The sequence below is a fragment of the Tamandua tetradactyla genome, chromosome 10 (genome assembly GCF_023851605.1).
Source record: "Tamandua tetradactyla isolate mTamTet1 chromosome 10, mTamTet1.pri, whole genome shotgun sequence".
Classification (NCBI taxonomy): Eukaryota; Metazoa; Chordata; class Mammalia; order Pilosa; family Myrmecophagidae; genus Tamandua; species Tamandua tetradactyla.
The window spans coordinates 96,851,222-96,865,572 of record NC_135336.1 but is presented as its reverse complement, the minus strand read 5'-3'; the positions used below and the strand labels follow the sequence as shown (position 1 = coordinate 96,865,572).

General features: G+C 43.5%; 1 protein-coding gene and 1 long non-coding RNA gene across 6 annotated transcripts in view; one reads left to right on the top strand and one right to left on the bottom strand.

The window, feature by feature from the left end:
• Positions 1-10,675, bottom strand: part of LOC143648656 (carbonyl reductase [NADPH] 3) — a 32,270-nt gene extending 21,595 nt beyond the window's left edge. The window contains exons 1-2 of the mRNA XM_077118943.1: positions 10,153-10,675; positions 8,617-8,724 (exon numbers count right to left, since the gene is read on the bottom strand). Coding sequence (XP_076975058.1) covers positions 8,617-8,724; positions 10,153-10,441 — 397 coding nt within the window. The 5' untranslated portion in view covers positions 10,442-10,675. The remainder of the gene's footprint in view (positions 1-8,616; positions 8,725-10,152) is intronic.
• Positions 1-14,351, top strand: part of LOC143648657 (uncharacterized) — a 223,063-nt gene that overhangs the window by 137,523 nt on the left and 71,189 nt on the right. The window lies entirely within an intron of this gene.

Below are 14,351 nucleotides of genomic sequence, written 5' to 3'. Positions count from 1 at the left end.
CTGGTATGCAAAGTAAGAAAATCAATTAATGTAATACATCACATTAACAGATGAAGGAAAAAACAATAACACATGATCATCTCAATTGATGCAGACATGATATTTGACAAAATACAGCACCTTTTCTTGATAAAAACACTCAGAACACTAGGAACAGAAGGAAACATTCTCAACATGATAAAGGACATACATGAAAAGCTGCCAGCTAACAGTCTACTTAAGAAAGACGGAAAGCTTTCTTAAGCCCACTGTCACCACTTTTATTCAACATTGTACTGGAAGTTCTTGCCAAAGCAATAAGGCAAGAAAAAGAGATAAAAGGCATCCAAATTGTAAACGAAGAAGTAAAACTTTCCCTATTTGCTGATGATATGATCCCATATAGTGAAAATCCTGAAAAGTCCCCAACAAAGCTCCTAAGCTAATACATCTATTCAGCAAAGTGGCAAAGTGCAAGATCAATACCCCAAACCAGTAATGTTTCTATATATAAGCAATGAACAACTGCTGGAAAAAAAATCAAGAAAAGAATTCCATTCACATCAACAACTAAAGAATCAAATATTTAGGAATAAATCTAACCAAGGATATAAAGGATTTGTACTCAGAAAACTACAAAACATTGCTAAAGTAAATTAAAGAAGACCTAAATAAATGGAAGGATATTCCATTGTGGCTGAGGAAATGTCCCAATTAAAACAAGTCTATAGAAATATCCAATCAAAGGCATCCAGGAAAAGATACCTTGGTTGAAGAAGGCCAATGAAGTTCAGGGTTTCTCTCTCAAGTGGAAGGGCACATGGTGAATACAGTCACAGTTTTTCTCTCATATGGAAAGGCACATGGTGAACATGGTCTCTCTCATTTGGAAGGGCATGTGGCGAACACAGCATCATCTGCTAGCTTCCTCTCCTGGCTTCCTAGTTCATGAAGCTCCCCGGGACGCATTTTCCTTCTTCATCTCGAAGGTTGCTGGCTAGTGGACTCTGCTTCTCGTGGCTATTTCATTCTGCTCTGTTCTCTCTGAATCTCTTGCTTTCTCCAAAATGTTTCCTCTTTTATAGGATTCCACTAAAGTAATGAAGACCCACCTGAATAGTTTAACAACCAGTTAAGCTAATCCAGTTTAACAACCACTCTTGATAACTCAGGATCACATCAAGATCATGTAAGGTTATGACTCCCTAAGTCACATCTCCAGGGAGATGATCTAATTACACTTTCAAACATGATCTAATTACACTTTCACTTTCAGTAATCCCTAATTACTGAATAGGGATTAGAAGAAATGGCTGCCTTTACAAAAAGGGATTAGGATTAAAACATGGTTTTTCTAGGGTACATATGTCCTTTCAAACCAGCACATTCATGAAACAAGAAGCCTAGAGAGAAAGCTAGCATATGTATCCATGTTTGTCAAGTGCCTTTCCAGTTGAGAGAGAAACCCTGAACTTCATCGGCCTTTCTTGAGTGAAGATCACCTCTTATTGGTGCCATTTTGGACATTTTTATAGACATGCTTTAATTGGGACATTTTTATGGTCTTAGAACAGTCAATTAGCAACTTAATAAATTCCCCCTTTTAAAAGCCATTCTATTTCTTGTATATTGCATTCCGGCAGCTAGCAAACTAGAAAATCCACGTTCATGGATAGGCTAAATATCATTAAGATGTCACTATTACCCAAAGCAATTTATAGAGTCAGTGCAATCCCAATACAATTTCCAACAAACCCTCTGTTTTGGTTTGCTAATGCTGCCAGAATGCAATATGCCAGAATTGGATTGGATTTTATAAAGGGAATTTATTAAGTTACAAGTTAAAATTCTAAGGTCATGAAAATGTCTAAATTAAGGCACCAGAAAGAGGATATCATATTAGTCAAGGTTCTCTAGAAAAATAGAATCAACAGGAGAGATCTGTAAATATGAGGTTTATAAAGGTGTCTCATGCAACCAGGGGAAAGCAAGAGTCCAAAATCCACAGGGTAGGCTGTGCAGCTGGCAACTACAATGAAGGGTCTCAGAAAACTCCACAGGAGAGATTCAATGGCTGAAGAAGCAGTGAAAATTCTCTCTTCTTCCTTAAGAGTCTTCAACCAATCAGAACAAATCCAACTGACCAAATTATCATAAAGATAATAAGGATCATATAAGAAGTAATGCAGAAGACTTGGAGAGATCTCCCATGCTGGGACATGTGGGACACATGCCCTTAGTTGTTTGTTAATGTAATCAGCTACAGCTGCAATCAATTGGCTGATGATTTAATAAACCAGCCTTCCAGTTTATCAACGAGCCACTACATATCCTTGTAGCAATGGTTGCCAGTGCTTTTTTGACCAGACAAGTGGGCATCATCAGCTGGCCAAGGTGACACCAGAACCCAACCATCACAGATACCGTCTCTCAAGAAAGACTGATTGGGTCAAAGGATTCTCTGTCACATGGAAAAACACATGGTGACATCTGTTGTCTTTCTCTCCCAGCTTTTGGGTTCAAACAGCTCTCTAAGCTTCTTGTGCATCTCCAGACAGCTGTTTCTTGGTTTCATCTCTCTGCGTCAGTCCTTTTAAGGACTCCAGTAAACTAATTAAGACTGATCTTGAATGAGCAGGGCTACATTTCTATGGAAATAATCTGATAAAAAAAAGTCCCACCCACAACTGGGTGGGTCTTATCTCCAGAAATATCCTAATCAAAATATCCCATCACAATAAGTTGGAATCCACAAGACTTGATTAAAAGAGCATGGCTTCCTGCCCAGCTTCCTCTCAAAAACAAAAACAAAAACAAAAACAAAAAAAAACCCAAACCAAAAAACAACCACCCTACATTATGAACAAAATTCCCTAAGATATACATATCACATATCTGCATCTCTGTGTGTATGTATGGATACAGAAATACATACATGTAGGGAGACACATTAAAAAGAAAAAGGGCATAGCTTTTCTGGGGTACATACAACAATTTCAAACCAGCACACCTTCTTTGCAGAAGTGGAAAAGAAATAGCTAAAGCCATCTTGAAAAAGAACAATGAAGTTGAGGACTCATACCACCAGATCTTAAAACTTATTACAAAGCCACAGTAATCAAAACAACATGGTACTGGCATAAGGACAGACCTACAGACCAATGGGATAGAAGTGAGAGCTCAGAAATAACCCTCACCAGTTAGGGCCAACTGATTTTTAACAAGGTGGCAAAGACTACTCAACTGGGAAAGAATAGTCTCTTCAACAAATGGTGCTGAGGAAAAATGTCTGCCCATTTGCAAAGATAATTAGAATCCTGTCTGTGCTGGTTTGAAAGAATTTATGTACCCTAGAAAAACCATGTTTTAATCCTAATTAGTCTTTTGGAGACAATGGTTTCTTCTAATCCCTACTCGGTGCTATAGGTTGGAAATGTGATTACGTTATCTCCATGGAGATGTGACTCAATCCATTGTAGGTATTAAACTTGATTAGATGGAGATGTGACTCCACCCATTTGGGTGGATCTTGTTTAGTTTACTGGACTCCTATAAAAGAGGAAACATTTTGGACAAAGCTGGAGATTCTGAGAGAGAGAGAACGCAGCAGACCACAAAGCAATGTGTCCACCAGTCAGCGACCTTTGGAGGTGAAGAAGGAAAACACCTCCCAGGAAGATTCATGAAGCAAGAGCCCTTGAGAGAAAGCTAGCAGATGCTGCCATGTTTGCCATGTGAGAGAGAGCTTGGCGAACACGGCTGCTGAGAGAGAAATGCTGAACATCATCGGCCTCCTTGAACCAAGATATCTTTCCCTGGATATCTCAGATTGGACATTTCTATAGACTTGTGTTAATTTGGACAATTTCACAGCCTTAGAACTGTAAACTAGCAACTTATTAAATTCCCCTTTTTAAAAGCCATTCCATTTCTGGTATATTGCATTCAGACAGCTAGCAAAGTAGTGCAGACCCCTACTCGCACAAAACAAAAAATTAGCCCAAAATGGATCAAAGAACTTTATATAAGAGCTAGGACTATCAAACTCCTAGAAGAAAATATATGGAAGTGTCTTCAGGACCCTGTGTTAGGCAATAGTTTTCTTCGACTTTACACTCAAAGCACAAACAACAAGAGAAAAAAAATAGATAAATGGAACCTCATTAAATTTAAATACTTTTGTTTCTCAAAGGACTTTTTATCATGAAAGTAAAATGATAACCTATACAATGGGAGAAAATAATTGGAAAACACAAGTCTAATAAAGGATAACTCTTCAGAATATATAAAGAAATTCTTCAACTTAACAACAAAAAGACAATAACCCAATTAAAAAATGGTCAAAAGACTTGAATAGACATCTCTCCAAAGAAGATAGACAAATGGGCAGAAAGCATATGAAAAGATGCTCAAAATCATTAGCCATCAGAGAAATGCAAATCAAAACCACAATGAGATACCATTTCATGCCAGAATGGATGGTACTGAGAAAACAGAAATTAACAAGTGTTGGGGAAGAAACAGAATTAGGAACACTAATTCACTGCCAGCAGCAATATAAAATGGTGCAGCCACTGTGGAAGACAGTTTGGCAGTCCCTCAGAAAGCTATGTACAGAACCACCATAAGACCCAGCAATCCCAATACTAGGTATACACCCAAAAGAACTGAAAGCAGGAATGTGAACTGATATTTACACACAGATATGTTCATAGTGGCATCATTCACAATTGCCAAAGATGGAAGAAACCCAAGTGTCCATCAAATGATGAATGGATAAATAAAATGAATGGTACATACATACAATGTGTATTAGTTTACTAATGCTGCCAGAGAACAATAAACTAGAAATGGAATGGCTTTTAAAAAGGGAATTTAATAAGTTAGAAGTTTATGGTTCTAGTGCTGAGATAATGTCCAAATTAAGGCATCAATAAGAGGTTACCTTCACTCAAGAAAGGGTGATGCCATCCGGAACATCTGTGTCAGCTGGGAAGGCATGTGGCTGGCATCTACTGGTCCCTTGCTCCGGGCCTCCACTTCTTTTAGCCCGTTTCCTGTGAGGGTGTTTCAGCTTGCATTTGTGGTCCTTCACTTAGCTCCTCTGTGACACAACTCTGGGTTCTGGTTTGCTTAGCATCTCATGGGAAGGCAGATGACAATGTCTCTGCACCCTGCATCTCCAAATATCTGGGTCTTATGTTGGCTCTGTCAGCTCTGAAACAACTGTTCTCCAAGTGTCTACATCTAAGGCGCCTTCAAAATATTTCCCCCTTTAAAGGATTCCAGTAAACTAATCAACACACACTTTGAAATGGTGGGGTCAATCTCCATCTAACCAAAAGGCCACATCCACATCTGGGCACACTACATCTCCGTGGAGATAATCTAATCAAGAGACCACAGTCACAGCAGGGAGCATCACATCCCTGCAGATAATCTAATCAAAGGGTCTCCACTCTACAGCACTGAATCAGGATTAAAGGAACCAGCTACCCCCACAAGACTGGATCAGGAAAAGCCATAAAACATGGCTTTTCTGGGGTACATAATAGTTTCAAACCAGCACACAATGGAATTTATTTATCCGTAAAAGGGGAATGAAGTCCTGATACATAGAACAACACAGATGAACCTTGAAGAAATCATGTTGAATGAACTAAGCCACACACAAAAGGACAAATACTGTATGATTTCACTGTATTGATAGAATGAGTATAAACAAACCTGTAGAGTCATCAGAATCTAGAATACAGATGACCAGGGGGAAGGGGGGAGACAGGGAATGGGAAGTTAAGGCTTCCCAATGTGCGGGGTTCCAATTCTGAATAATGGAAGTATTAACATGTATCTGAATATGATTAAAAGGGGAAATGTTAGATTGTATATATGCTAACAATAATTTTTTTTTAATTCATGGAACTATACTGCACAGTGAACCCTAAAGTAAACTATGAACTTTAATTAACAGTATAATTATAAAAATGTGCTATCATCAACGGTGACAAATATTTCACACCAATGTAATGTGTTGGTGGTGGGTGGTATTTTTTATGCATGAATTTTTTCATGCCCACAACTTCTCTAATAAAGAAACAAAACAAAACAAAATAAAAAAGGATGAGGAAGCTCTAGTTCCTGATCTAGAAAGAGTGCCAGCTATATTAAGTGAAAAAAGCAAGGGGCAAACATTGTATTTAATGTCACCTTTTGTGTAACAGAAAAGAGTAAAAAAGAAGACGCATTTAAATTTGTTTAGATTTGCATTTAAAAACTCCATTCCCCTGGCCCTGGACACTCAACATTTCCCCAGACTCAGGGTTTCCATAAGAACTTGCAATTTTGCCTGCAGCTTTTCTCCATTCTATGCCACGAAGAAACCAATAAAAAGAATTACCTGGGGATCTGGGAGTGACAGTTGGGTAACTGGGGGACAACAGCATGAGTGCATCTCTTGCTATACACCTTTTCAGATTTTAAGATTTTTGAATCCAGAGATAAAACTTATTAAAAATATTAAACTAAGCAAAGCACATTTCTTCCAGGAACCTGAGTTTATCTTCTTAAGAGACAAACTGATTTCCTGGGAAAGAAAATCTTCAGGGAAGCAAGACTTCCCTCTCCCTCCCCTAGCACAGAGATAATTTAACCCTTCAGATTCTTTAATTAATGACCTTCTCCCAGCTAGACTCTGCTTCACAGATGGCGCTGTCCTTGTAAAGTTTTGCTCACCATCGTACCCCAGCAGCAAACATAATGCTTGCATATGATAGGCGATCAATAAATGCATGTTGAAAAAATCAATTAAAATTATTTGTTAAATACTTGGGATTCTGGGCAGGACATTTCCTAATAAAGAGAATTTCTCCTGGATTTCCTGGATCTGGACAAAGTCGGTGGAGCACAAATGAAAAGGGAAAGTCATAGTACTGCTGGCACAGATGCCATCCCCAGGTCCCCCAAAGAACCAGCTATTCTCTGAAAGCTGGAAAAGGGAGTCATGGATCTTGAGCAAAGACAGGTGGCATTTGAGACCTGTATCACCCAATCATTCTAGGGTTGAGTTCAGGACATGGATCCCCAAAGCCATTAGAATTAAAACATTTAAGAGAGGAGCGAAACATTGAACCATTAATGCAGTTTTCTATTTTTTCCACCTGAGTGCTTCCTGTTGGGCTGCTGTATCCAAGGAACTGTATCTAAGAAGTGAGGATTTAGGGGACGATTATGACGACAGAATCATTATATACATACTCCCTTTTGCTTTCTATTATATTAGCCAGAGGGAAATACCTGAAATCTCTGAACTGTAAGCCAGCTGCCTGGATCTCTGTTAATGATTGTATAGCCTTTAATTTGTGCCCTTTGTGTACTGGTTTGAAAGGATTATGTGCCCTAGAAAAGCCATGTTTTAATCCTGATTCATCTTGTGGAGGTAACCGTTTCTTTTAATCCCTATTCAGCACTGTAGGTTGGAAACTTGATTAGATTATGTCCATGGAGATGTGACCCACCGGATTGTGGGTATTAACCTCTGATTAGAGGGAGATGCGACTCCACCCATCCCAGGTGGGGCTTGATTAGTTTACTGGAATCCTTTAAAAGAGGAAACATTTTGGAGAAACCTACAGAGCCACAAGAACCACAAGAGTCCACACAGACAGAGACCTTTGGAGATGAAGAAGGAAAACCTCCCCAGGGAGAGCTTCATGAAACAAGAAGCCTGGAGAGAAAGCTAGCAGACATCACCAAGTTTGCCATGTGCCTTTCCAGTTGAGAGAGAAACCCTGAACTTCATCAGCTTTTCTTGAGTGAAGGTAACTTGTTATTGGTGTCTTAATTTGGACATTTTTATAGACTTGCTTTAATTGGGACATTTTCTCAGCCTTAGAACTGTAAACTAGCAACTTACTGAATTTCCTTTTTAAAAAACTATTCCATTTCTGAAATATTGCATTCTGGCAGCTAGCAAACTAGGACAATGTAATTATAAAAATCTGGTGACTGACCCTCATTTGTGCCTCTTTTATCTAGTTTTTCAAATGTGGAGTCTTGTGATCACTTAATACAGCCCCCAATGTTTGTTAATGAGGCGTCCTGGGTCAGCCCAGAACGAATCCACCCCAAGTGCAAAGTGATCTTGATAAACAAAAGTGGATATAAGCAAAATGGGCCTGCCTGACATGTGCAGTAACTTAGACTTTAACCTGTAAATGACCTATATATACCTCATTCTAATACTAAAAACCATGCCCATCATATTAAGACTGCCATTTTCTTACATATATCCTGTGACAAACATGTAATCAATCTGCACATGCTCAATAATAGATCACCTCTAATTATATCACCTGGAGTTACTGTGCTCATTATCCTAAAGCCTGTCCATCTTTTAGATACTATAAAACTAACAGAATTATTGCAGTTCATGGAGACAGATTTTGGGGCCAAAAGGCCATCTGCTCTCCTGCTTTGCACCTAGCAATAAACTCTTTCTCTCTTCGAATCTCCCGTGTCTAAGGAACTGGTCATTTGAGCGCATCTGGCAGAGAATCCATCACTTTTGTCCGATAACATACTATGTGCCCCTCTCCCTGCTGAGGGCTGCAAACCCAACAATCCACAGGCTGGACTTACCATGGGGCTTTATTATTGGCAGTAGTTCAATGCAGACATTTCTTGTGGCAAAAAAGTTTGTCTTCAATGTCATCTCAGCTTGCACGTCAAATGGCGTTGGATCACCAGCTTTCAAAAAGGGAAGGAAACAAGGAGAAAGTCACATATTTACCCCTGAAATTCATATGACAATTTTGATCCTATCTCATAAGAATTAAAAAGGATACAAGCCAAATCTAAAGCAATTTTTAACTTTAGTGTGCATAAGAATCCACCTCCACCACCAGGGATCTTGTTAAAACACAGATTTGAGGACCCCACCCGCAGATTTTTTGCTTGAGAGGGTCTAGAGTGCGTTTCCAGAATTTGCATTTCTAACAAGTCCCCAAGTGAGGCTGCAGCTGCAGGCTTTGACTCTGCTTCCCAAGCTTGACCTTGCAGGGCAGGCACCTGGGGATCCTGTTAAAATGCAGATTCTGATTCAGCAGGTGTGGGGCGGGGTCGGCCAGGCTGCGTTTCCAACAAGGCCCCAGAGGTAGAGGCTGCGGCCCGGGCCCCGCCCCTCGAGGGGCAAGGGCTTTGCGAGCACATCCGTCGTTCCACCTGAGGCTGAGGAGGGGGTATTTATCCACCAAAACTTCGGCATTATTAACTCCTCTTCGGGTGGGGGATCTAAAAGCCCGCAGAGTTGCAGACGCGGGCTGAAGGAGGACTCGCGTGGCGCTTCGTAGATAGTGAGTCCCGGGACCCGCGGGTGGAGCGTTGTGTTCGGGATCGTTCGTTTTACTCCCTTCTTCCTAGGTCGTAGGGTGAAGGGGCCTGGCTATTTCTTAGTACTCCCTTAGCACATGGTAGCTGAATAACTTTTAAAGTTGAGTAGTAGTTATAATAAGTGATCGCCTTAAATTTTTTTGATCAAAGGAAGATGCTATTTAAAACCCGCTTAAACGTCTGGTAACAAACTCCTTCGAGGAGTCAGCCAAGGCTCGCTTCCTTTTTTCCAGGGCCTATCAAAGCTCTCCATTAATCCAAGGCTGAAGCGCATTCTAATGTGCAATCGCGCGCTCACAGTGGCTTGGAGATTCATTTCCTGTCCCGAGCAGATGCCTCCCGGCACCCATGAGCGCGCCCTCTGCAGGAAAGCGAAAGCCCATCGCGAGTTTGGAGACCCTCGCGCAGAAGACGTTTCTTGTCTCGTACAGAAAACCGAAGAGCTTAGCAGGGCGGGGCCCCCTCCCCTGAGTCGGGTTTCAGCGCAGACAGCAGAGGCTGACTGATCCCGGAGGGCCCTGGGTCGCGCACAGGTCCGCACAGGCCCGCGGACCGGCGGGGAGCGCTGTCCCCGGCGGCTCGGCCCGCCCTGCGCTGGGCGAGCCACTCGGGCGGCTCCGCGGAAAGCGAAACTCCGCCTTCGGAGCGCGAGAGCTGAGCGCATCCGCAGAGGCCAGCGCTACCCTCCCGCCTCGCTCAAATGGGGGAGTTGGAAGGGCGCCCGCGGCTCGCTGCCCCGCATCTTCGGAGCGCCCCAGGGTCCCACCCCCTCGCCCCCGCACCTACTCTCGAAGGCGATGCCAGCGTTGTTGACCAGCACGTTGAGTCCCCCGTACTCTTTGCGGAGGAAGTCGCGCAGGGCGCGGATGCTCTGCAGGTCGTCGATGTCCAGCTGGTGGAAGCGCGGGCTCAGGCCCTCGGCCTGCAGCTGCTGCACGGCCGCCCGGCCCCGCGCCGCGTCCCGCGCCGTCAGCACCACGTCCCCCGAGAACTGCCGGCACAGGTCGCGCGCGATGGCGAAGCCGATGCCCTTGTTGGCCCCGGTCACCAGCGCCACGCGGCTGCAGGACGACATGGCCTGAAGCGGGGCGCCCGGGGCACCCTCGTCCAGAGCAGACCGGGCTGGGGACCAAGCGGGGCGCGCACGGCGGAGACTCGGGTCAGAGACGCCGCGCCGGGCTGCGTTCTGAGATCCTGTTCTCTGACTCCTAGAGAACGAGGCTCGGGGACCTCGGTCCCTCCCCTCCGAGGAGTGGCAGTCTGTTTTCGAAGGTTTCGTAACACCCTTCCCATCTCCTCCTCCAGGGCCCGCCCCCTCCCCGCGCTGCGTCCCGGGGCGCACGGAGACCCACCCCTCTTTTGATCCCACCTCGGAGTCCAGCTGTGGTCGGGGGAGGGGCGGGGGCAAGGCGTTCCTGCCCAAGAGCGAAACAGGACGGTGATGGCGGCTAGAAATTCCTCTGGCAGTTGGACGAAAACGATTTGGGGAGACTCCCCAACGGAGAAAAACAAGTGCTGAGTAATTATCTTGGGCGTGTGCCCATGTCTGCTGCAAAATGCGAATGTTTGCATTTTCATAATGAAACGAAATTATTTAGATATGCTGATTGCGTCTCTGGACGTAATCCGCCTGCTTAAGAGGCGCTCAAAATGAAAGAGAATAAGGAAAAAAATGTCCGGACGCTAGACGTCTTGGAGAGGGCAGGGTACCCGGTTCTGTGTCTCCAAGAGGGTGGGAATGTTTATGAAGTTTTCGTACTGTGCGCCAAGCCTTTAATTGGAATGTTTTCATTTAATTCTTACAAAGCAAAACTATCTACCTTTTAGGTTTGTCCGAGGTCACAGTTAATAAGTGGAGATGTAAACGGCTTCTCCCAGTCAGGTCTTTGTAGCCACAAACGAAACTAAGTTGGAAACAATTCCCAAGGCTGTGGCAGAGTGTTGGGCTCACAAGTCCAGCTCCCGGCTGGCCTTCTCCCAAAGTGTAATCTGAGTGAGGCTCATTAGCGACCTTGAGATTTGCAGAGCTGCGAGAGAGCTCATCGTGCCTCTCCTTCTTCCAAGCAGTACTGGCTGAGATGCCCTGTGCCTGTCATCTTGAAGGCATTTTCTGCAGCAAACTCAAGTCAATCAGTGACACCACGAAAGTGAGTGCGGCCTGCTGTGGCCCCTACTGTGCCTCAACTGGTATTTTTCCCCCCCTAAAAATTATTTGGAGCCCTGTCTTAAGGATGTAGGGCTAAACAGATTATCTATTCTTGGGTGAGTTTAAATTGTTTTTTAAAACTTGTATATTTCTTCTAAGTAGTGGATTGTATTGGCATCAAGTTATTTTATAATATGCCTTTATTCTTTTAGTATCTGGACTGAAGTTTTCTCTCGTTTCCTGACTTTGACTATATTTATCTTTCATATTTTTTCTAATCTGTTATAGGTTTATTGCTTTTTATCAACAAACCAGCTTTTGCTTAAATTGACTTTATTTTTTCTGATCCCATTGATTTCTGTTCTGATCTTCATTTCCTTTCTTTGGGTTTTAGCTTTGTTCTATTTATTTAGCTTCTTATCATGAAAGTTGACATCTCTGAGTTGAGACCTTTCTTTTCTAATACAGGCATTAAGTGTAATAAACTTCCCTTTAAGTGCTGTTGGAGTGGCAGCCCGTGATCATTGATTTTATTTAGCCCAAGATACTTTCTAACTTCCCTTTTGATTTATTTTTGACCAAGGGTATCAATACATGTTTTTGTTTTTTTTTTTTTTCTTTCCATTTCCAAATACTTGGGATTTTCCAAATACCCATTATTGATTTCTAATCTAAGTCCGCTATGGTCAGAACATACTTTATCTGGCTCAAATCCTTTTTTAAATGTTTTAGAAGATGGGAAGAGATATTGAAACATGTCTTTAATGCTGATGTTAATAACCTCAGACAGGTAGAAACTGATAGAGAGGGCATAACGGCAAGCCCCAAATCCGTGAGAAGGTGAGATGAGTGGGGTTCAGGCTCTGACAGTGTTCCCCCTGCAAAGCGGAACCCTCCTCTTTTGTAAACGGGGGAAGGCAGAGGGTGTGGGGCCAGCTTCAGGTGTGCTGGGCATGCGGCTGCTCTCCTCGAGAGCACCCAGTTCCTCTCTGAAGGGTGAGAGTGGGGGCCGTCAGCTGGGAGGGATGCATTTCGGAGACTCGAAAAGCCATTTTGCAGAGTGGGAATGCGGCAGCTGGGCTCGCCGAACTGGGGGTCCAGCCGCGAGCAGAAGTCATAACTACCAAGAGCACGATGAGCCTGGGAAATGCCCCGTCGTCGTCCAGCTGCTGCTGGTCTGGTCTGAGACCTGTTGTTCTGCAGACGGGCCAGGGGTTAGCAAAGAAATAAAGAGGGTTGGGCTCTGGCAGAAGAGCTTGTGGGTGTGAAGGAAGCCCAGGTGTTGGGTGGACCCTCCACAGCTGACCTCATCAGAGGTCAGGACCTGAAGATGGAGAGGAGGGGAGGGAAGACAGAGAACCAGGTGCCCCCGCCCAGGGCTGGGTTCAAGGCCTCTGAGCGCTGTCCTGGCCACCTTGATTTCTTAATTTCTTCAATAAGAGACCAGCGTTTATCTTTTTCTCTGGGCCTCTCAAGTTATGTAGCCACAGTCTTGCTCATGGCCATCAGTGGAGAGGTGGGGGTTGGGGGGGAATTACTTAGAGGAATCTGTCAATCATAGAAGTGATTCCTAAATATTGTATGTTTTAATCCCTTGGGAATCTTAAAAAAAAAACAAAAACAAAAACACTACACTGGCTCTCATCCTCAGACTTGATTTCACTGATTTGGAATATAACCCCAGCATTGGATTTTAAAGTTTTCCACGTGATTTTAGCATGCAGGAAAATTTAGGAGCTACTAATTTACAGTAACAGATGGTTGATTGGTTAAAGGTGATGTGATCTTTGCAAGAGAAAACTGGACAGAAAAAGGTTTGGAAATGGCAAAGGTTTGGTAGAAAAATGCTCCCTCGTGGCAAAAGGGGCTTTGCAGTTGTGATCAAGAATCTTGAGATGGGGGCGGGCCGCGGTGGCTCAGCGGGCAAAGTGCTTGCCTGCTATGCCGGAGGACCTCGGTTCGATTCCCGGCCCCAGCCCATGTAACGAAAACGGAGAAACAAAATACAATAAAACAAGAAAATGTTTAAAAAAGATGTTTCCCTTTCTTCCTCTCTTCCTTCCTTCTATCCTTCCTTCCTTCTCTCTGTCTTTCCTTTAAAAAAAAAAAAAAAAAAAAAAAAGAATCTTGAGATGGGGGGATTATCTTGGATTATTGCAGTGGGCCCAAGGAAATCATAAGGGCTTTTATGACAGAGAGGGAGGCATCAGAGTCGATGAGATGTGGCGATGGAAGCAGAGCTCAGGTAGACTGGAGGATGCTACACCTCTGACTTCAAAGGGCCTCGGCCCCATGAGCCAGAGAATAGACGAAGCCTCTGGAAGTTGGGAAAAGGCAAGGGAATGGATTTTCCCCGAGGGCCTCCAGAAGGAAGGCTGCCTGCTGTTTTAGTTTGCTAGCTGCCGGGATGTAATACACCAGAAATAGAATGGCTTTTAAAAGAGGGAGTTTACTAAATTGCAAGCTTACATGTTCTAAGACTGTGAAAATGTCCAAATTAAAGCAAGTCTATAGAATGTCCAATTAAGGCATCCAGGGAGAGATACCTTGGTTCAAGAAGGCTGATGATGTTCAGGGTTTCTCTCTTAACTGGAAGGGCACATGGCGAACATGGAGGTGTCTGCTAGTTTTCTCTCCCAGCTTCTTATTTCATGAAGCTCTTCTGGGGGCGTTTTCCTTCTGCATCTCCAAAGGTCTCTGGCTGGAGGACTCTGATGATTCTCGAAGCTGTGCTGTGGCTCTGAAAAGGACTCTCTCCGAAATGCTTCCTTTTTTAAAGGGTTTCAGTAAATAATAAGGACCCACATGGAATGGGAGGACTCACAACTCCATGGAAGCC